Here is a 21,708-nt window from a genome sequence, read left to right as displayed (position 1 = left end):
GAATTTCCTTTTTCCTTCCTCCAAGTTGCACAAAAAGCTGGCCCAATGAGTGGCAAGAATTGGCTACACTGTGAAAAAAAGAAGAATTTTGTGGATGGGAATAATTCCACGTGGAAACTCCTACCTTTAGCTGCCAATGAACATGCAGCCATCTCATCCATTCACAATCAAACTCCTGAAGCCCACACCACATAACCTTCATGTGCAAATCCTCCTCCCTGTAAATTCACCCACCTTTTCCTCATAATTACCCAAACTGCCATCCATTCTTGTTTTCTGTAAGGCTGAAAATGGATATGCTTTATTCAATTTGCTAATTATTGGAAAAGTTAGAGCCTTTGAGCATCTAATCTCACTATTTCTCAGTTTGTACGCTTTATTTATTTTTTTTTTTCAAGAAAAAAAAAAAGGGTCGTAAGGAACCAAAAAAGTACATGCATATTGGTTTTTCTAATTCTTAACTCTCTCTAATTTGTGTTTCCTGCACTGCACTGCTCTGTTTTGGTTGGACTCATCATTATTCTTTTCACTCTCTGATGGAGACATGGTCCTAATAAATATCCTTCCTTCTCTGCCATGGTGGAGCTTAATCAGGACGAAACTGCACCCACCAGTGCTGCGAACATGTCCGCCAAAAAGAAAGAGCTTCTGTCCACTGTCATGAAGAGAACTAGTGAATGGTTTGCTTCTTTTTCTTAATTATATATTTAATGAGTTCACTAATTCTTTTTGTTATAGTAAAAAGTTTCAAGCTATGTTCTTTTCTGGGTATTTGTGTAACATGAACTTTTTCAGGATTTTCTCTCAAGAAATCCCCAGCGATGTCACTGTTCTTGCGGGTGGAGCATCCTTTTCATTGCATAAGGTTTGGTTTTTTGTAATCTCGACTTCTTTTTCTTATTATAAAGTATAATTGTAACCTCCAAGAAAAATTTGTAGGACCAATTTGTTATAATCTACTAATTAAATTAACTTGTATTTATCTGCAATCAAGAGAGAATTGACAAGAATCCAGTAGTATATGTAATAGCTCCATTAGCCCTAATTATCTATATATCCACATGGTGTAACTGTATAATCTTTTTATTTTAAGAAGAATAACTGTATGATCTTTGATAATCTCTTGAATTGGATTTTTTTTTTTTTGTTGGTTTCGCATTGCTGGCAGTTTCCACTAGTTTCGAAATGTGGGTATATAAGGAAATTGGTATCAGAATGTAATGATGCTGATCTTACTGAGATTCACATTCCTGATATACCTGGAGGGGGAGAGGCATTTGAACTTGCAGCCAAGTTCTGTTATGGAATCAATTTTGAAATAGGTACAGAAAACATTGCTATGCTCCGATGCGTGGCAGAGTATCTAGAAATGACTGAAGATTATGCAGTTGGAAATTTAGTAGCAAGAACTGAAGCCTACTTGAATGAAGTAGCACTTAAAAGTCTTGCTGGGGCAGTTTCGATATTGTACTCGTCAGAGAACTTCCTTCCACTTGCAGACAAAGTAAAATTGGTGAGTAGATGCATAGATGCAATTGCATTCATGGCCTGCAGGGAAAGTCAATTTTCTACTTCAGGTAGGTCTGATAGTGGTAATGAAGGCGTGCTTTCTTCTGCTATATCTCAACCAAAGTCCATTGCTGATTGGTGGGCTGAAGATTTAACTGTTCTTAGAATTGATATCTTTCAAAGAGTTCTGATTGCAATGATGGCTAGAGGGTTTAAACAATATGCTCTTGGTCCTATACTTATGCTGTATGCACAGAAATCTCTACGAGGTTTGGTGAGATCCTAACCCGAAAACTTAATTTAATACTTTTATATTGCTTATGTGCTTAAATATAAATATTACATCTTAGTTGTTTTTTTTTCCAGGAAATATTTGGAAAGGGAAGGAAGAAAATTGAGCTACAACAAGAGCATGAGAAGAGAGTCGTTTTAGAGACAATTGTTAGTTTTTTGCCAAGGGAAAGGAATGCACTTTCAGTTAGCTTTCTATCTATGTTGCTTCGTGCTGCAATATATCTTGAAACAACAGTTGCTTGTAGGCTTGACTTGGAGAAGAGAATGGCCTTGCAATTAGGACAGGCTGTGTTGGATGATCTCTTGATTCCTTCATATTCATTCACTGGTGATACATTGTTTGATGTGGATACAGTCCAAAGGATCATGTTGAATTACCTAGAATTGGAAGTAGAAGGAAATCAATTTGCGTACCAAGCAGATGATGAGTATGTTTCTCCTCCTCCAAGTGACATGGAACGTGTTGGGAAGCTGATGGAGAACTACCTTGCTGAAATAGCCTCTGATAGGAACTTAACTGTTTCAAGATTCATTAATCTTGCTGAACTTATTCCAGAACAATCCAGGATAACAGAAGATGGGATGTATAGAGCCATAGACATCTTCCTTAAGGTGCACTCTCTTAAATGTAATCTTTCTATCTGCAGTTGCTAAATTCTATCTTGCTAAAATGTTTCAAATTATTCACTTCATCACATTATGAAGCTTTTAAGTATTCAAAGAATCTGAGTTGCAGAAATACTTAACTCTTTGAATCGCTCATATGGAAACTAGTGTCATCTCTTAAGGCAGCTTAATAAGGCATTTCTTATATATATATATAGGCATTTCTTTAGAGGGAGGAGATGGTCAGCATTTGAACTTTTGACTTTTCCATGACTAGGCATGAACTAATCTTAGACCCAGCTTAGCATCCCTATACTGCTCAATTAATGAACTCTAATTTAAAATTTTGACCCTTTAGATAGATATTAGTTTAGTTAAGTTGATAGTAGAATTTAACATATAGCAAAAGTGATGATTTTTACCTATTATTATAAGGCAAACAAATATGACAGGCATTGAAATGTAATGAAAATCTATGAGTGGCACGCTTACATTTCCTCTAAGAGAAGTTCAGTTTTTGATCTGCTTGTCTCCTTATAATTCTATAATGCTGATAGGCTCATCCTGCTCTAAGTGATATGGATAGAAAGAAAGTTTGCAGCTTGATGGATTGCCAAAAGCTTTCCAGGGAGGCTTGTGCTCATGCTGCTCAAAATGATCGCCTTCCGGTTCAGACTGTGGTTCAGGTATTATACTATGAGCAACAGCGTCTTCGAGATGTCATGAATGGAAATATCATAGGTGGAGATAGCCCTGCACTTCCTCAGAAAATGAATTTATACTCCGCTGGTATTCCTCCTGTGTCTGATGAGATATCTAATTTAAAGAGAGAAAATGAGGACCTGAAAATTGAGCTAGTGAAAATGAAAATGAGATTAAAAGAAATTGAAAAGTCTGCAGGTAGTAGATCAGCGACAAATAGTCCATTATCAAACAGTACGCCATCAGCAGATAAACCTCCGTTGCCTCGAAAATCATTTATAAACTCCGTCTCGAAAAGGCTTGGACGCCTTTATCCTTTTGTCCGAGCTGAAGGTGATTCCATTCCCAAAGGTAGGACAAAACCGAGCAAGAATCGGAGGCACTCCATTTCCTGATGAAAAATGGCTGCATCTATCTGCACTTCATAGAGAGCACAGTGTTCGTTGTGTTATTGTTATTATTTCTTTTGGCTTTGTTTTTAAGGCAGACTTGAGAAGATTATAGTAGCAAGAAGCTGTTTGTTTTGTTTTCTACTTGTACTTTTCTGTTTGATAGTCTTGTAAATAACAGTGTCATTGTGTCTTCATGTCATCAATAAAATACATGATTCAAAGGCTAGGAATTGCTGCTGCTTGGTGCATAATTTTATTCTTCTTGTCAAAATTACTGCCAATGCAATAAGGAAGGAATTAAAATCTCGAATTTAAGCGTTTCCAGTTGGCAAAATAATTTAGATATGGCACATCAGCCTTTTTGTAGGACTAAGGTGATGGACAGTTCATTTCCTGGGAAAGTGATTCAAAAGAAAGAATAATATAGCAGAACAAACATACGAGAAAAAGAGAATCCAATGCTGTAATGTATATTCGATAAGGCTTTCAAGTGAAAATTTGTTCTTTAAGGGAAGACTGATCGAGTCACCTTTCAATTTTGGATTCATGGCACTTCTTTTTCTTGGGCTGTGAATAATAATTCTGCAGATCAGTCAAAGTTTAGAACTATATTTGAGACCAGAAGTGCACATTCAAAACTAAGACCTTGTGGTTCAAGAAGTAAAGTTCCTACCTAGTACTAGTTATGTGTAACTGTGCGTGGGGTCTGTATATAAATTATTGAAACCTTTTTGGACAAAGAGCTTTTGGAAAAGCAAGAATGGCCTAAGGGACAGCCTAGCAGAAGTGCACGCTCATGTCTGAGGTAAATTATCATACAACACAAAAAAAGATAGTTCTTTGAAAAATTGGATCAATGAATGAATGTTCATAAGGGGATCTCCACCCACTGAAGCTAACTAGTAATATATTATACATATGGCAGTTTTAGTACAAGCAGGCCTTACTTAGATTATAGACCTTAATTATTGAGATGGGAATCTGTTGTTGATTTGGTGGCAGACAAACAAAAATAAGCTCTGTTATTTCTGTTTAGTGGGGTATAAATTTTCAAGTGTTGGGTTGAATATATATTGATTATGAAGAGCATTGAAGAGAAAAAAGGAAGGTTAGAGGACAGAAGACTTGAAAAAAAAAATCACATTTTTTAGAGTTTTCTTTAACATGCTTTAATCTGCAAAGGCAATCACAAGTGGAGAAATCAACAATAATAATAAATAGTCCATTTACAACAGTCCAATCCAAAAATTTCCTTGAATTACTTGAAAGTTGAAGTTATTTTTGGTGAACCCTACTGAAATATAACATAAGATAAAATAATCAAAGGCATTTTTATGTAAGATAAACATTACACTAGAAACGCATTTGATTACATTGGCCCTTGTGAATCCTTTAATTCTTGCATAGCAATATTGAAATGCTTCAACATTAGTCAACTTGAATCAGACAAATTCATTATTAAGAACTTTAACAGATCATCAAAAATAGTCCGTTGATACTTTTGAGGTTAAATAAAATCCAAATATAATGAGCCTTCAAAACTAAGGTCTAGTATGGAAATTGCTGTCATGGATAATATTTAAGTTTCAGACAGGAATAGACAATTCTGCCAGTTTACACAATTGCATAGGCAACTAATGATGATTGATATGAAAGATCTAAAAACAACCCATCCTCAGATTTTATTGCATTATGCAAGCCAGGAAAAGCAAGTCATGATCTCTACAAAGGACTACACAGAAAAATCCAAAAAAAGTTAGTCTAAAATCTGATCTCACATATATATAATATATATATAGAAATGGGTTTAAAAGATACTATATTTTTTTTAAGTTCAAGTCATGTTTAGACTCAAAACTTGAAAAAGCCAAGGAGGCTGTTTTAACCTCTCCTGTCTCAATTGTTCATCAACATCAATATTACTTGTTTTACTTTCACTTTGGTAACCACCCAATGTCATATCATCAGGAACCTGATGAACGAGCCCCAATTCGCGCCCATCAGGTTTTTCTCTTTTTTTATTGATTCTCTGATGATGGCTCAAAGAACTTGTACTGTTTATATTGCTAGATCCAGTAGAAGATGAAGAAAAGCTTGGTCCTGAATCTGATGTTAATGGTGTGTCAGGTTTCTTCCTCCTCCTGTTATTATAACTCGAAGGGCCTAATGTTAGCTCAATCTCACTTTCATCTATAAACTCTAACACTCTATCTCCACTTGACTCCAAAGCATAATCTTCAGCTGGCCTTTCCAAGTCTAGTTTGATTATAGACTTATGTGCAAAATTAATGTTATTCTTCGCATTCCATAATTCTTGAGTATTTTGTAATGTATTAGGCCTGTTGTTAGCAATGTTCTTCATCAGTATCTTCTGGATTCGATATAGTCGATGAAGTTCATGCACCTGCAAAATGGTAACTAGAAGATAATTAAGTGGTACTAGAGTCACCTTCTTGAGGACCATAATGTTAATCCAGTTTCGAATTCGAAACCTAATTAACCAAGAAAACCTAATTAACCAAGAAAAGAACACAAAACATATAAATAGATACATGTGGGGAGATTTTATATGACTACCTGCTCTTTAAACGTCTCTTCATGTTTTAACATGGCCATTCTCATGTATTCTTTGTCATAAGGCTTGAGAAATTTCTCCATTAATTTTTCTTGATTACTTCTATTGCATATCTGTCAGATAGGGCAATTTAAAGATTGGATGATGCTAAAGATATAGATATAGGTTGCTTGATAAAGAACATTAATGTCAAGCACTATTACACTAACATGAATATGCATTAGCTATAACATCAACCATATCAAGTATAGTTTGTCTTGTAGCAGCTTGTTTTTATTCTTACAGTATTCAGCTCCTTTTTGGGCCACAATATAGTTTTCATATACAAAAATATCTACCAATAATCTTATAATGTTCATATGCTGTTCTTAACCTATATGTTAATTAGCACTTCTATTGAACAGAAGAAGATATTAATTATAAACCATAGATATAGACTTAAAAGAGAGAATTGAAGGCTCTGTCTCTACTATTCTATGCTTGGAAGATTCAAATTTATTATGGGGATGCAATATTCCTTTTTATTTTCAAATAATATATAGATATAGATGTAGAAGATAATTAAAATAAACCGTTAATTAGTATTATAATTAAGTTCTCTCTAATATACAATATTTAATTCATGTGTATCATGAAATGATAATTCAGTTTCTGTTAGTATTGATAGTATATATCTGATGAGGTGCATCTCAAGATCAGATAGACATATAATTAAAACCCTAATTGTCTGAAAAACATGCAAAAGATTTGACTTCTTAATTGAGATAAAAGTTAAGCAATAAGCAAAAATGCATCAACAAGAAATGGATAATTGAAAAAGAAATAAAAGAAAAAACTTTCTGGAACCAAGAAACTGGATCCTTTTCTAATATTCCGTGCCATACAAAATTCATACAAACAAAAGAATGGGCACAAGAAAAAAAGGTAAGATAAATGATTTTCTGACCTGTAATAATTTGAAGAGCTAGCTAGCTTGCAGCCGAAACCAAGAAGAAGAAGAAGAAGAAGAAAGGTTATCTGTAGAGGTAAGATGATTATGCTTTAAAGAAGCAAAACCAAAAAGGGAAACAGTACAACTTCTTGTAGTTTGTTGCACCAAAGACTATTCTCCCAAAAGCAGGAGAAGCAGACAGAAAGCTTCGTTTGTTATTTAGAGAAAGAAAAGGGAAATGAAAACATTACTTGCCTTCACATTCTCCATCAGTATATACTGCAAAAATAAATAAAATTAAATTAAAAAACTAACAAAGAATTTAAGATCCTTTTCTTTTCTTTTTCTTTCCTCTCTATCTCTCTCACAAAAACCAAAATAATGTTAATGTCGCATCTGGGGTTTGAGGCATGCCAAACAAATCCCAGTGCTCTAGCCAATACCATTCAAGTTTTGTGAAAGAGATGCCCCAGACAGGTACAGCAAATGCACCTATATAATATTATAATTAAAATATTTTTTTTTTCTCAGAATTTATTTTATAATAATTGTTGAGGATCACAAGGAGCTTACATTGCTCCAGACAATCATGATCAAGAAAACAGCTTAGCCTGTTAAGGTGAATCACATGCAACCCAAGAATTCTATTTCTATAACTATATATATATCATCACCACCACCAACAGTTGTTTCACTTATCTATACAATTATTTTATCTTAATCCAAGATTATTAACACCAAGAAGATTAAGTTAGCATCCAATCCATATCTCATGGCCCGCCGACAATTACATCTCCACCGTACATTTCACTGTGTACCTGTTATAAAGAATCCAAAAGCTTAAACACTGACCACAGGATCTCAAATTAATCTAATAATACAGTAGTCCTAAACTTGATCGATTAATATCTCATAAAAAAAATAATTTTCAAGACTTGGGTAATAATTAATATACATACCCTGTCACTCAAAGAAGACCCCAGCACAATGATTATAAGCAGTATAGGCTGTAGGACATGTGAGTAAGAAATGAAATCTATATTAAGTGTATGAGATGGAAGGATCCAGATTAATTATTTAATTTGAACTCTCCAACAAGAACTGTACTTGCTATACATATGTATTATAGCTCAAGAAAATGTGTATGTATGTATGGATGTATGTATGTGATTTGGTAGATTAGATCTGTTTTTGTTTAGAGAAAGAAAGAAAGAGAATGAGGTGGGAAAGTATTTGGCAGTGTTATGTTTCGAACAGGATATCTGTATATGCAAATAAAAGAGTATAGAAAGAGACAAAATGAAAAAATTAAATAAAAATCAATGTCTGCTCGTTCTTATCAAGAAATATGATAAGTTTCACATGCATATGCATATATGTAGGCCTTACCTTACATTATCAAATTAAACTTTCAAGAATCTAAAAATTAATATCACTGGAATTTACAAGAAAGGGAGTACTGAAATGAAAGAGTCAGGACCTTGAGAAAGAGAAAGAGAGAGAGAGAGTGACATGGAGGCACGCGTTGCCGGTGAGAGGAGGTGCAGCCGTATGGGGAGGTGGGTCTATTGGGTTTGCTGAAAAGGCTGAGATAGCCATTAGAGGGTGGGGTCCCACAAGAAACAAAGGAATAGTCAAAAATTTCTGCTTTTTCACAGCAAAAAAAAGAGATCATCGATGACAAGTGAGGACGGTACAGTAATACGCACAGTATTTTACATAATTTTAAAAAAATAATAATAATAATAAAATGACACTGAAGAAGAATCTTAATGTTTCTGCCATGTCGGTGTGTGTTTGATCAGTATGAGCATGTCACATTGCGCATCAAAATTTGGGTCCTTAATTCAGTATTTATAATATTACTGTTTAATTCCCATGCTACGTAAATCTGACTATTTATTGGTTTTAACATTCAAACCAATACTATCATGTTTTAACAATAACTAATTATATATATATATATATATATACACTTTTCACGTCGAAATTAAACAATTTAAAAGCAATTTATTTTATGATTTAACTTAAACATTATATCTTGATTGCCCGATACATAAATTCATTTTTGGACTTTATTATTTTAATTATGTGATATTCTTAATTTTTTACGAATGCTTTAATTTTATGAAATTAGATTTATTAATCACTTGAAATTTAATTAGTTATTTTTCTTTTATTTCCATCCTATGTTTCGATATATGTATACTGTTTTCTTAGTTCATTGTAAAGGTAGTACTGAATTTGATAAGTTTTTTTTTAAATATTAAAAAAAATTAAACTATAATTCTGTTGATAAAAAAAAATAATTCAATTTGAAAAATTACTTTATTTATACTCCAACTTACAAATTACAACAATTAAATACCTATTAGATAATTAAAAATTATGAAAATTATAATTTGAAAAATCGTACTGACCACAGATTAAATTAATATTTTATGCATAAAAGCCAAAAATTTTAAAAATTATTTTTAATAATGTAGAAAATGTATAAATTTTAGGAGCAGAATAAGTCAACTTAAAATTAAAGATGCTAAAGCGAGAAAAGTCACGGATAAATTTATGTATTTCGGTCTATATTAATTAAATAGCAAAAAATGTAAATCAATAGCATATATACTAATCTCTTAATTTATAAATAGCAAAATTTTAAAATATATAGTTCAAATGCCAATGATTAGTTTTTTAATTTTAGTTTTTAATTTTTTTTTTTGTTTGAAAAAAAATAGAAAACATAATTTGGTGGGGTGCGAAATGAAAATTATTATGAGAGTGGGGAAAAATAAATCTTAGGAAAAGGAGGAGTTGTTATCGTCAAAGCAAACAGCTAAATGTGGATAACTGAAGGATTTGCATGACAATAATAATAAATTAAACTCGTGAAGTACGGATTCTTTCTTTCACTAACTTTGAGATATGCATGTCGTTTTCAATAGCAAAATAAAGTCACTTTCTACCGTTTTGAACTAAAAAGGAAAATTCCCTAAAAACTGAATTGTGACGTAACAATCACTGCCACAATTCCTACTCTCCTCATTTTTCAAACTCCAATTAAAAAAAAAAAAAATCCCAAGTGAGGTTTCAACTTTAGATTATGTTTTATAATTATGGGTTATTATCATGTTAATTAATTAATTAGGAGAAGTGGGTTTATCATGATTAATAATTTTATTAAGAGGATCGAAAAGTAATGACTAATGACCACTCTGTCTTATCGAATAATTGGTTGGTTTTTATTAATTGATATCACGGGTTTTAAATTAATTAATTAATTAATTAATAATGTAAAGTTAACAACCAAAAATTTTAATAAAAAAGATTTAATTATTCTAATACAAAAGTAATAATGATGATCGGTAGTGGAATCTGGAATCTACATAATATTTTAATGGTGCAATATATATATATATTATTCTCTCAAGTGTAGAAAGAGATTAACCAAAATGATGTAGTTAGTGGAGAAACACGTGGTCCTCAATATTCACGTATCAACTTCTACATTGGACATTTTTTAGTAAATATAATTAAAAATAATAAAATTAGTTTGTCATTAGGCACTTGCTTGTCTTGAACTGAATTAGATATGTCCCCCATTTTTGAAATCTTAGATTGAAGCATAAAGGAGATAGAGCCTTTGTTGTCTTCCCAATCTTTTATATTGTTTAATATTTTTTTCATAATAATTAATTTTAATTAGTGGAATTTATAGAGTTAATTTATACCTAACTTGACAAGTGAAAGTGGGAACTATTTATTTGTAATAGTTAATTAATATTTTTTTGTTTGTTTTTTTTTATTTAGTGTGTACTTTTTTTTTTGTATACATATTTTAGTTGAAGTCAAATATTTCATTTCACAATAAAAAAAAAATATTGTTAATATGTTAAAATTTATTGTGTTATTATCAATTTATTGGTAGTGCTTTTCAAAAATAATAGAAATTATCAATTTTGGCAAAGCTCACACGTATAATCTGATAATAAATATATATTTCACATGGGTGCATATTTGTGCTCGTACAATATTAAATACATGAGTAGATCGGTCATTTATAAATTAAAATTTTTTAAAAGAATCTAAATATATGCTACAATTACCATTAAAATGCTAGAATAATGCTCCACTCGTTTTATAATAATTATTATTCATGTTACTAATTTTAGAAGGTTGGAAATTAATTTTCTATTTTTCTATTTTGATTAAAAATTAATAAATATTTTCTCAACGATATCCTCCAAATAACCCACCTTAACTTCATCTATTAAATTAGAATAAAATATTTTTTTCAAAAAGAATGAATAAGAATAAAATATATAATTTGATAGAAAGTAATTCATTTAAAAAACTTTTCTTAATTTTTATATTAAAGTAAAATCAAGCTTTAGTTTTGGAATAGATGAAGTAATTATTTATAATTCCTCTATTATATTAGGCTTGGCTACTTACTTTTAACTTTTGATTTAAAATAAATAAAAAATAAGTAATTAAAGTGTTTTGTGAAACAACTTAAAAGCTATATATTTTTAAGTAGTTAATAAATTAATATATTGAGCACGTCGTGACAATGCTGAATTTTCAAATTAAAATTTTGTTTTCAATCATTAAATCCAGCTGAAAATGCTTGATAAGGAAAAAAAGAATATTTTAAATACGAAGCAATATATATAACAAAAGACATGGTCAAGTATCTAATATACATCGAAATAAGAAAAGTCCTTATCCGGTTTTTAAGTGATAGGAGATTGATGTAATCTAATTCTTAATTAAATAAAAAAAATTGAAGATCTATTTTGGTGTTAACCTAGCTAATAAAAAACTAATTATATTTCAAATTTTATTTTTTTTAATATTTTTTACTTACTTCTTCATATGTATTAATTGATGTTGCCCCATTTATTTATTTCACTTTTTTATCGATAAAATTCTTTCATTTTAATGGATTTATGAGACGTTTGCTTACTGTTCCTTTTTTTTCATATCCCAAAATAGTTGCAAGGTTTCTATATTTATATATTTACATAATATTTTTTTTATAATCACTTTATGATTGTTTATTAAATGAATATTTTTCATTAATATTTTAACGAGTTAAGGATAAAAAAGGATAAAATAATTTGTGTTGACTAAATTTTTAATATGCGTATTTTGTCAAACCATTCAAACAAAATGTGTTGAGAATCTGGGCCCAGTAATTAATCAAATTCAATTATATATTTAATATCGGGCTGATAATGAGTTGGGCTTACCTTTAACACAAAATGACATAAACCATTTTGGTTGGTTCACCGTTCACATTATATGTTATTTTTAGTTAGTTGTATTTATCCGATGTGGGTAATACCCACAAACTCCAACGCTCCCCACTCAAGTGGGACTACACACTTGACAAGCATACGATGACCCAACACATGGGTCCATCAGGGACCGACCCAACACGAGAACTTCCTTCGTGCAGGTTCGGGTCCCAGGCTCTGATACCATATTGAGAATCTGGGCCCTAGGAGTAATTAATCAAATTCAATTATATATTTAATATTAGGCTTATAATGAATTGGGCTTACCTTTAACACAAAATGACCTAAGCCATTTTGATTGGTTCACCCTTTACATTATATACTCTTTTTAGTTAGTTGTATTTATCCGATGTGGGATTACCCACATACTCCAATAAAATGGAATGGAGCAAAAACCGAATGGGAATAACTTAATGGCAAAGAGCACTTACAGAGTTGATCAATATGGCTCGAGTCATGGATTGAATCCTTCGCAATGGCTTGTGCCTGGATACCATGAGACGGAGGGAGTAGACCAAAAGAATCACAAAGAGAGAAGCATGAGCCACTTCCCAAATAAACAAAGAAGAATTAACGAGTGATGTGATCAGCAAAAAAATTATAATATTATTTTGATTAATTTAAATTCTAATGAATAATAATTGAAAAAATATAAAATGTTATATGTAGAGGGGCACCACGATGGGTTTTGGATATTAACCCTTTGAGGCCAATGTGGAGTGAATTTGATAAGGAAGAAAAAGAAGAGATTGTGAAGAGGTTTTCAAAGGCAGATATTATTAATTGGGGTTGGGTTTGTCTCCATTCAGCAGCACCTTCTGTCGTGTTTAGCTTAGCCACATATTTGTGTTGAAAGAAATATCATCATCCACTGTTATATATGCCTGAATGGCCAGAGGGTGAGGGTCATGTCATAGCCTAAGCCTCCAACTTTTTACGAGAAAATGAGATTCTATCATATGGGTCCATCTCCATCATACATTAGCAAAAGCTTGTAGACGCAAATGGATTAGAATTGACATCAGCAAACATGTACTAGTGGACTCATATTAAATTTCAACAAATGAAAGTGATTTTGATGGATGATGTTTTGGTCCACAACATGCATATATGATCATCTAAGGCTTCCAAAGATCTTATATTGGGGAAAAAAGGTTCTAATGAATATTAGATTTGGACCTTTTGAAATTGTGAATGGAATCGAATTTTATGGATGCCAATATATTTTGTTTTGATATATATATATATATATATATATATATATATATATATATATATATATATATAACCATTAAATGAATAATTTAATAATTAATTATTATGGTATTAACATGTCAAATTTTATTCAACAAGTGACACTATCAAAGATCATAATTGATGTAACATAGAAATGTAAGTATTAGAATCTGTAATCTACATAAAATAGTAAGGTTTCAGGAATTGGGGTACCTACTCTAGGCCCGAGTGGCGACTTCTGCAGACCAGACTCCAACAATCCAAGGCCCAGGACTCCCATTCGCTTATGAATTTTGAAGTCCAAAGCAAGGCCTTAACTTACATATATGTATATATGTTATTTTAATTTACTATAGATGTATAAATAAATAGGACTAGAAAGATGACATAATTATGTTTTTTATTTATAAAAATATTATTATATTTATTTATTTTCTTTTTTATCTCCATCATTATCAAATGGATCAAAGTACACTTTCTTTTTATTTTTGTTAATATAATAAATTAATATTTATAATAATTTAAAGAAGTCAGCAATAAATTATTTATTACTTTACAAAATATATATATGACATAAATTAGAAAAAACTATAAGCAAATGCACATGCTATACAACTTAAATTTTATATAAATTAAATAATTAAGAAATTTGGCTTGGGATTATATATTATAAAGAATTGAATTCAAATCTAAGCAGACAACCATAATTAATATAATGGGAGATTTCAATTATTGATCTCTCTTATTAAAAAAAAAAAAGCCCAAAGCTTAAACCCTAAACTAGTAAAACTATTGTAAATTTTAAACTTTAGCTTAGTAAAGAGCAAATAATTAAAGCCCTTTCATGAAAATAGGACAAGTGCTATTGTAAGAAATGTAATAACAAATTAATAATTTAATTAGTAATTTAAGTTTTTAGAAACGTTGAGCCTAATCTTGCTCGCGTCACGTTAAGCCCATAAGAGGATTCTATGCATAATGATCGTACGTTCGACTTCTTATTTAAAAGACTTAAGTTTCTTTCAATTTGAATAATTTCTTTTGCTTTAGGAATATTTCTTTAAAGAAAAGTTGATAGGAACATATGAACAAACAACAACCCTTCTTTATTAAGATCCAAAGTCACAACCATCCCTTTCTGATCCAATATGCATTAGTTAATTAATAGTGATGTAAACTTCATTATACACTAAACTCCTGCTTAATTAAAATTAATTAGCTGACGTGTTCTTGCAATGTCTAGCAGGCACATGTTTAACAAGGAACACCAAGCTAGGAATTAAGAATTAGGATCAGTCCAAATCCTACCTAATGCTTGGTTGATCTCCTTTTGGATCCATGTGATGTTCTTCTGAAATTGAAAAAGGAAAATGAAAAAAAAAAAAAAAAAAGCTTTTTCTTGCTTTTTTTTTATAATTTTTAAATGGGTGTTCAGATATATAAATACAGAGCCCCTTATTCACTTGCTCTTTGTTCACGTGAAACTAGCTAAAGTTGTTGGATTAATTTATATCGTCTTATATATTTATACAAATATAATTAGTTTTGCGCAATCTCAATCATTATTAATATGAGGATAAATGATTGACATTTTTTTTATTAAATACTAATGTTTTTTATGACGTCGTTATTGCACGTTATTATTATTCGGCATTACTCATTGTTTGTACTCATTAATTTATTTTTATACAGTATTAAGTATGATTACAATTTTGTTCTTATATTCTCTAGATATTTATATATTGTTAAGACATGATTTCATGCGCAATAACTTTAAAATAAAATTTATCTCTATTTAAATAATATTCATATTATAAGCGAATAATATTCTTTTAAATTAATTTTAATATTCTTTTAAATTAATTTTAATATTCTAGGACAACATTAAATGCCAAGTCTATTTAATTATAGACTATAAAATGAAAAAATTATTATTAATTATAAAATTAAATTTTAATTTTTTTGAAAATGATAAGATTAGACTTTAATTAAGACTGATTTCTTTAAAGAAACTAAATAATATGATATTACGTTATTGAAAGTTGACTTGAGTTCATGAAAATCAAATAAAAGAAACGAAACCCTTAAGTAAATAATAAAAAAGAACTCAAATATATATGAACCTCCATATGAACAAATTTTGATCGATGAAAAAAGAACGTTTTGATTTTGAATTTGATACCAGTTTAAATTTGTAATACCCTGAATTTTTATTTTCAAAACCTTCGAATTTTTTTTAAATCAAAAATCGCAAATTTTGGCCGTGTGAGCTGCAAATGTAAAATAGGCTCAATTCGAGCCCAAATTTTCAAATTGGGCCCAAGCCCAAAAATCGAAAACCACAAGAATAATCCGAGAACCAAGTGAAAAAAAAAAAAAACCAGCAAACCGAGCAAGAATCGAGCCAAATCGTTGAATCAGACCAAACCGGTTCGAATCGAACCAGAATGATCTGGGAACCGACATTCTTTCTTTCTTTTCTTTTCTTCTTCTTTTCTTCTTCCTCTCTCTCGATCGGGCGACAACTCCTCCTCCTTCCTCCCTCCTCGTTCCAGCCAGCAGAGCCAACCAAGCTCGCGTCGCCGTGGTGCCACCACCGCTGATGCTCAAGCCGCCTCCTCTCTCCTTAGTCTCCGGCGAGCGCAGTAATGGCGGAAGAGGACGCAGATTTGCTCAACCACCGGATTTCGTCTCCTGCTCGATTTCCGGCGACCTCGTCATTTCCGCACAGCTCCAGTCACCTCCTCCATGGACGATGAGCGTCGAACAAGGGTGAACTGCAGTTGTTTGATCGGGATTTGGTGGCGGCGATGAAAGTGGCGTTAGACCACTGTTAAGCTTGATTCGACTAATTGGAGTGCCGATCTCGCGAAACGAAGACCAGAGACGGACTCTGGACGGAAAATCGAGTCAAATGGTGTGGAGAGCGTTCGGTTCTGAGCTGCCGCGACTTTCCGGCCACCGTGCACGGCGGCGGTCCGGTGACCGGCGGGCGACACTCCGGCGAGGCCCCGAGAGACAGAATATTCCTCTCTTCACGCTGATCACGGAATCGTGGCCCGATTCTCAATTGGTACGTTCTAAGACTAAATTCTCAATTTTTGTATATAAAGAACTAATTGATTAATGAATTTAATTGAGTTATTAAATAGATTGAATTGAATAATAAGAAATTAAATTATTGGAATAGCTTAAACATATATATAGACATTTATAATCTTTTGTAAATAAATTAGATTGATTAGTGTGTGTGATTGCGATAGCGAACATGATTAGTTAATTGGTTTAGGATTTTAGAATAATGTAATTGCAAATTAGTTGAACCATTGACAAATAAGAATTCACATATAGAATAACTAGATTATTGAATCTATTATGAATTTTTGGTAAGGAAATGATGACTCGTTAGTACGATAGTATGTATTTTTGGTCGTTGGTCGAATTCTTGGCATGTTATAGAGGAAACCTTGATTGTACCGTTTAAATTGAACTATAAACTGGAATGGCGAAAGAATTGAGAAACCTGAAATGGCAGCATGCCATTTTAACTAATTAGCTTGAACAATTATTGTGGTATAATGCAAACAAAGTTATAAATTAAGTTCTTGGTGGGAAATGGGTTAAGTAGCATATGATGTATGAGTTTAATCAATTACTCAAGGTTTCTTTGATATAGTGGCTAGCTTGGAATTTAACTTATCGATGCAAGTTTTATTTATAAAGTGTACATTTATTTGATAATTCGTTAGAGGACAATTAATAAAATCATTGGAACATGGTGGAGGTTATTATAATTTGTAGATTTATTTAGTGAACGTTGACATACTTGTTGCTTTGGAAGGAGGATGGGATTTTAAATTGACTAATTGCCCGACGGATGGGCTGTGTGCATTGATTTATAAATATATAATAATATTGTGATAATTGAGCAGGTAGATAGTCCAATTTTTAGGGGAGGTGCTGCCGAAATTTTGATAGAACTTAGACTAATTTTAATTAACAACATAATTAATAAGTTTATTTGGATTAATTCTATAATTTGGTACATAATAAATATAGTGCTTTGATTATTCATTATCTTTATCATTTATTTAATTATTTACATATTTATTTACTTATTTTCATTATTATCGTTAATATTGTTATTTATTTTATTATTGTTGTTTATTGTTAGTACTATTTATTTAGTTATTTGCATTTGAGAATGAATGTCTAATTGTGCATTACATTACGATGTTTAATTGATTAATATGCTTGCATTTAATTGCAATACTTGATTAATTGTGTTGTGATATTGCTGTGCTTTGTTTGTGTGGAATTGGGATGAAGTGGGTCACCATGGGTTTGTGAGACCGTTACCATTATATGGATCCAATATGATTACTGTTAGCCGGGTAAATGGGAGATCGGCGCCCCCGTGTGCACCTACCGTTACCGTTACCGTTAACCACGGGTTGGCTTCTCGTCGTTGCGCACCGGACAGTCTAGATTTGATTGCAGCCCGCAGGGTGGCCTCCTGTTGTGAGCGCTTGATGATTTAGATTGGATGGAGACCACCGAGTTGCCTCCTGTTGGTATGAAAAAGAAAAGAGAGGATAGAAAAACAATGAGAGGGCTGGTCAAGTGAGGATTAGACCGGTCGGCCAGTATGGGGGATCGGCTCCCTGGTGCACATGTGAGAGGATGAGCCATGTGGGAGGACGGCTCATCGGGGGTTCGGTGACTCCACTGACTAATTTCCACGTGATGTGATTATATGAAGATGTTAATGATTGTGAGTGCTGGTGATGTGCCATTTGTGTGACTGGCTGCGTGAGCATATAACTAGTCGGATGACTAGATTGATATGTTTACACATTTGTGTGACTGCGTGTATTATGCAATAATTATCACTCCTTAAGAAAACTCACATGTCTTGTTTAATTTTTCAGGAAGTAAGTTTTTTTTTCTTTAATCCGATATAGGCTATGTTCCTTCAGTGCAGGGGAATAGAGAAATTTTCCTAGTTCTATAATTATTTTACTATGTAATTATATGTATAAAAAGCTATGTATACCAAATAGTTAGTGACTCCGCAGTTGTAGAATTTGTGTACAATTAGTCGTGTATTAACATAGACGATATAATTATGTGAGCCCATAGTAAAAATGTGATGTATTGTTAATTGAGCCCGAACTGTGGTATATTGTAGCTGATAAATTTGGGCCGAGATTTAATAAAATCTTGAGGTTTATTTTCCTATCAATATGGGCTGAATGTTTAAATTATATTGAGATAGTAAATTTTTAGTGTTTCAGGCTTACTACGGGCCTCGGGGGCCTTAAGCTTACCTGGGCCCTAGTGCCGGTCCGACCCACGGAATCGGGTCGTGACAAAGTTGGTATCAGAGCTTAGGTTAGGGTTTTAGGACACAACTGCGGAGTATAGGGAATTTCTTTATGTTGGGATCGGCCGTAACCAACATAAGGAAAGAAGCTTGGGAATTTCCTTCTTGGGGATGGTGGACGCACTGGACCCTATGAAGGAAAAATCCATATCTATTGTGAAAACCAATAGTTCGTAGAAAGAAGTAGTTGAGGATTAAGTTAAAGCAGTAGACGATAAGATAATTTGTCGCAATACCTATAGAGGCTAGAGTTGGTATCAACCCTTAGGCTAGGGAATAGAGTAATACCTGATGGTAGTGGATTGGTCTGATCACCCAGTACACTACTTTTCATGTGAGCTCTATTCCTACAGTGAATAGGATAGTGTAGAGAATAAATAGGTTTTCTAATTGTATGGTGGATTGATGAATTTTGGGTGATTAGGAATCGGTATTTTAGTATTCAGCTCGGCTACTGAATTTCTTTAGAATTTATTCAAAAAGATAATCTTCTTAATTGTTTTATTTACTTGATATTTGATATTTAAATGTAAAACCTCATTTTAATTTTGAATTCAAATTGTGTTATGATAAATAATTTGAAATTGATTATTTATATAGAAAATTATTTTTGAAAGCTGTCTATTTATATCACGGGGCCAATTGGATTAGATCATAATAAGAAACGATTTCAAGGATAGTAAAATTTGAAAGAAGATTGGACAAAGAAGAATAAGACTGGTGGTGATAATAATAAGTAAGTAGACAGTTAGTAGTCAAGTTGAGAACATGAACGCTAGAAATGTCGGGTAGCCAGTCTTGGTATAGAAGTTGGGTTATTATGGTCTATCTATTTGATGATATATCTAGATGGTGTGGCAGCATTAGGAAAAGAATTAAGAAATTTTATTAAAAACCTTAGTATTGATGAGTATTAGGTATAAGGTGAATATTTAGGGCACATAATAAATGTTAGGCTAAAATGTTAGTGATTAGGTAAGTCGTGAATAATGATGATTAGTAGTAATTTCTGAACCTTTGATTAAGAAAAGTTTTAGTACTAATATATGTAATTAAAAGAGTTAATTTTTAGTATTATAAATGAATTAGATTCCAATTGTTTTGCGTTTGTAAACTATGTGTTAATTTTTCATGAAGAAATGCCTAGAGAAAGTTTAAATTTTCAAATGAAATTATATAATCTTGAGAAAAAAATATATTTTTTCTTGGTTAACTAAGTTTTATTGTAAGACTTTATTCAAGAGAGATTTTTTTAAAAGAGATTTCAGTAGTTGTATGAAGATAGTAATTGGAGATTTAAGTAATGAACTGAAGTTCTTATAAGTTTTAGCCAGGTGACACTAAATTTGATGGTTGGTGATAAAAATACAATCAGAATACTTGACTCTTTTCTTTCCTTTGTTCATATTATTCGCTCTTGAGCTGTCTCCTTTGTATTGGACATAATTTATTATGACTTAGAAATTCCCTATGTGTCCGTTCTTACTCTCTCCTACTAGATTGCAATTCGAGGACGAATTGTCTTAAGGGGGGGAGATTGTAATACCCTGAATTTTTATTTTCAAAACCTTCGAATTTTTTTTAAATCAAAAATCGCAAATTTTGGCCGTGTGAGCTGCAAATGTAAAACGGGCTCAATTCGAGCCCAAATTTTCAAATTGGGCCCAAGCCCAAAAATCGAAAACCACAAGAATAATCCGAGAACCAAGTGAAAAAAAAAAAAACCAGCAAACCGAGCAAGAATCGAGCCAAATCGTTGAATCAGACCAAACCGGTTCGAATCGAACCAGAATGATCTGGGAACCGACATTCTTTCTTTCTTTTCTTTTCTTCTTCTTTTCTTCTTCCTCTCTCTCGATCGGGCGACAACTCCTCCTCCTTCCTCCCTCCTCGTTCCAGCCAGCAGAGCCAACCAAGCTCGCGTCGCCGTGGTGCCACCACCGCTAATGCTCAAGCCGCCTCCTCTCTCCTTAGTCTCCGGCGAGCGCAGTAATGGCGGAAGAGGACGCAGATTTGCTCAACCACCGGATTTCGTCTCCTGCTCGATTTCCGGCGACCTCGTCATTTCCGCACAGCTCCAGTCACCTCCTCCATGGACGATGAGCGTCGAACAAGGGTGAACTGCAGTTGTTTGATCGGGATTTGGTGGCGGCGATGAAAGTGGCGTTAGACCACTGTTAAGCTTGATTCGACTAATTGGAGTGCCGATCTCGCGAAACGAAGACCAGAGACGGACTCTGGACGGAAAATCGAGTCAAATGGTGTGGAGAGCGTTCGGTTCTAAGCTGCCGCGACTTTCCGGCCACCGTGCACGGCGGCGGTCCGGTGACCGGCGGGCGACACTCCGGCGAGGCCCCGAGAGACAGAATATTCCTCTCTTCACGCTGATCACGGAATCGTGGCCCGATTCTCAATTGGTACGTTCTAAGACTAAATTCTCAATTTTTGTATATAAAGAACTAATTGATTAATGAATTTAATTGAGTTATTAAATAGATTGAATTGAATAATAAGAAATTAAATTATTGGAATAGCTTAAACATATATATAGACATTTATAATCTTTTGTAAATAAATTAGATTGATTAGTGTGTGTGATTGCGATAGCGAACATGATTAGTTAATTGGTTTAGGATTTTAGAATAATGTAATTGCAAATTAGTTGAACCATTGACAAATAAGAATTCACATATAGAATAACTAGATTATTGAATCTATTATGAATTTTTGGTAAGGAAATGATGACTCGTTAGTACGATAGTATGTATTTTTGGTCGTTG

At 32.5% G+C, this 21,708-nt stretch overlaps 2 protein-coding genes across 6 annotated transcripts; one reads left to right on the top strand and one right to left on the bottom strand.

Annotated features, from left to right (window-relative positions):
* The first annotated feature begins 219 nt into the window (after positions 1 to 219).
* On the top strand, positions 220 to 3,729 carry LOC149497892 (Phototropic-responsive NPH3 family protein). Its single transcript, XM_089719539.1, has 5 exons — positions 220 to 680; positions 796 to 865; positions 1,169 to 1,783; positions 1,876 to 2,415; positions 2,967 to 3,729. The coding sequence occupies exons 1-5, from the start codon at positions 577 to 579 to the stop codon at positions 3,504 to 3,506; spliced, it is 1,869 nt and encodes a 622-aa protein (XP_089575665.1). The 5' UTR covers positions 220 to 576; the 3' UTR covers positions 3,507 to 3,729.
* Positions 3,730 to 5,162: 1,433 nt separating this feature from the next.
* On the bottom strand, positions 5,163 to 8,385 carry LOC149497891 (glycosyltransferase-like protein). Of its 5 annotated transcripts, XM_089719784.1 has the most exons (6): positions 7,969 to 8,385; positions 7,583 to 7,827; positions 7,265 to 7,288; positions 7,025 to 7,095; positions 6,081 to 6,191; positions 5,163 to 5,907 (listed from the first exon to the last, which is right to left on the bottom strand). In XM_089719784.1, exons 5-6 carry the CDS (start codon positions 6,159 to 6,161, stop codon positions 5,338 to 5,340), a joined length of 651 nt encoding a protein of 216 aa, XP_089575910.1. In that variant the 5' UTR covers positions 6,162 to 6,191; positions 7,025 to 7,095; positions 7,265 to 7,288; positions 7,583 to 7,827; positions 7,969 to 8,385; the 3' UTR covers positions 5,163 to 5,337. The 5 variants fall into 5 exon arrangements, with proteins under 5 accessions (XP_089575910.1, XP_089575909.1, XP_089575907.1 ...); XM_089719783.1 differs by having other exon boundaries at positions 7,265 to 7,827; XM_089719781.1 differs by having other exon boundaries at positions 7,025 to 7,288; positions 7,969 to 8,384.
* Positions 8,386 to 21,708: the final 13,323 nt, after the last annotated feature.

Source organism: Jatropha curcas, chromosome 3 (assembly GCF_041381405.1).
Source record: "Jatropha curcas cultivar XTBG-Jc1 chromosome 3, XTBG_Jcur_1.0, whole genome shotgun sequence".
NCBI lineage: Eukaryota > Viridiplantae > Streptophyta > Magnoliopsida > Malpighiales > Euphorbiaceae > Jatropha > Jatropha curcas.
Note: the sequence above shows the minus strand (reverse complement) of the source record. Positions and strands in the feature narration are given on the sequence as shown.

Bases quoted from the DNA above. Each gene is read 5' to 3' on its own strand.
- LOC149497892 (XM_089719539.1), top strand. From the start codon at position 577: ATGGTGGAGCTTAATCAGGACGAAACTGCACCCACCAGTGCTGCGAAC. The intron at 1,784-1,875 runs GTGAGATCCTAA...TTTTTTTTCCAG, and splicing joins AGAAATCTCTACGAGGTTTG to GAAATATTTGGAAAGGGAAG. The intron at 2,416-2,966 runs GTGCACTCTCTT...TAATGCTGATAG, and splicing joins CCATAGACATCTTCCTTAAG to GCTCATCCTGCTCTAAGTGA.
- LOC149497891 (XM_089719783.1), bottom strand. From the start codon at position 6,161: ATGGAGAAATTTCTCAAGCCTTATGACAAAGAATACATGAGAATGGCC. The intron at 5,908-6,080 runs GTAGTCATATAA...ACCATTTTGCAG, and splicing joins AAGAGACGTTTAAAGAGCAG to GTGCATGAACTTCATCGACT.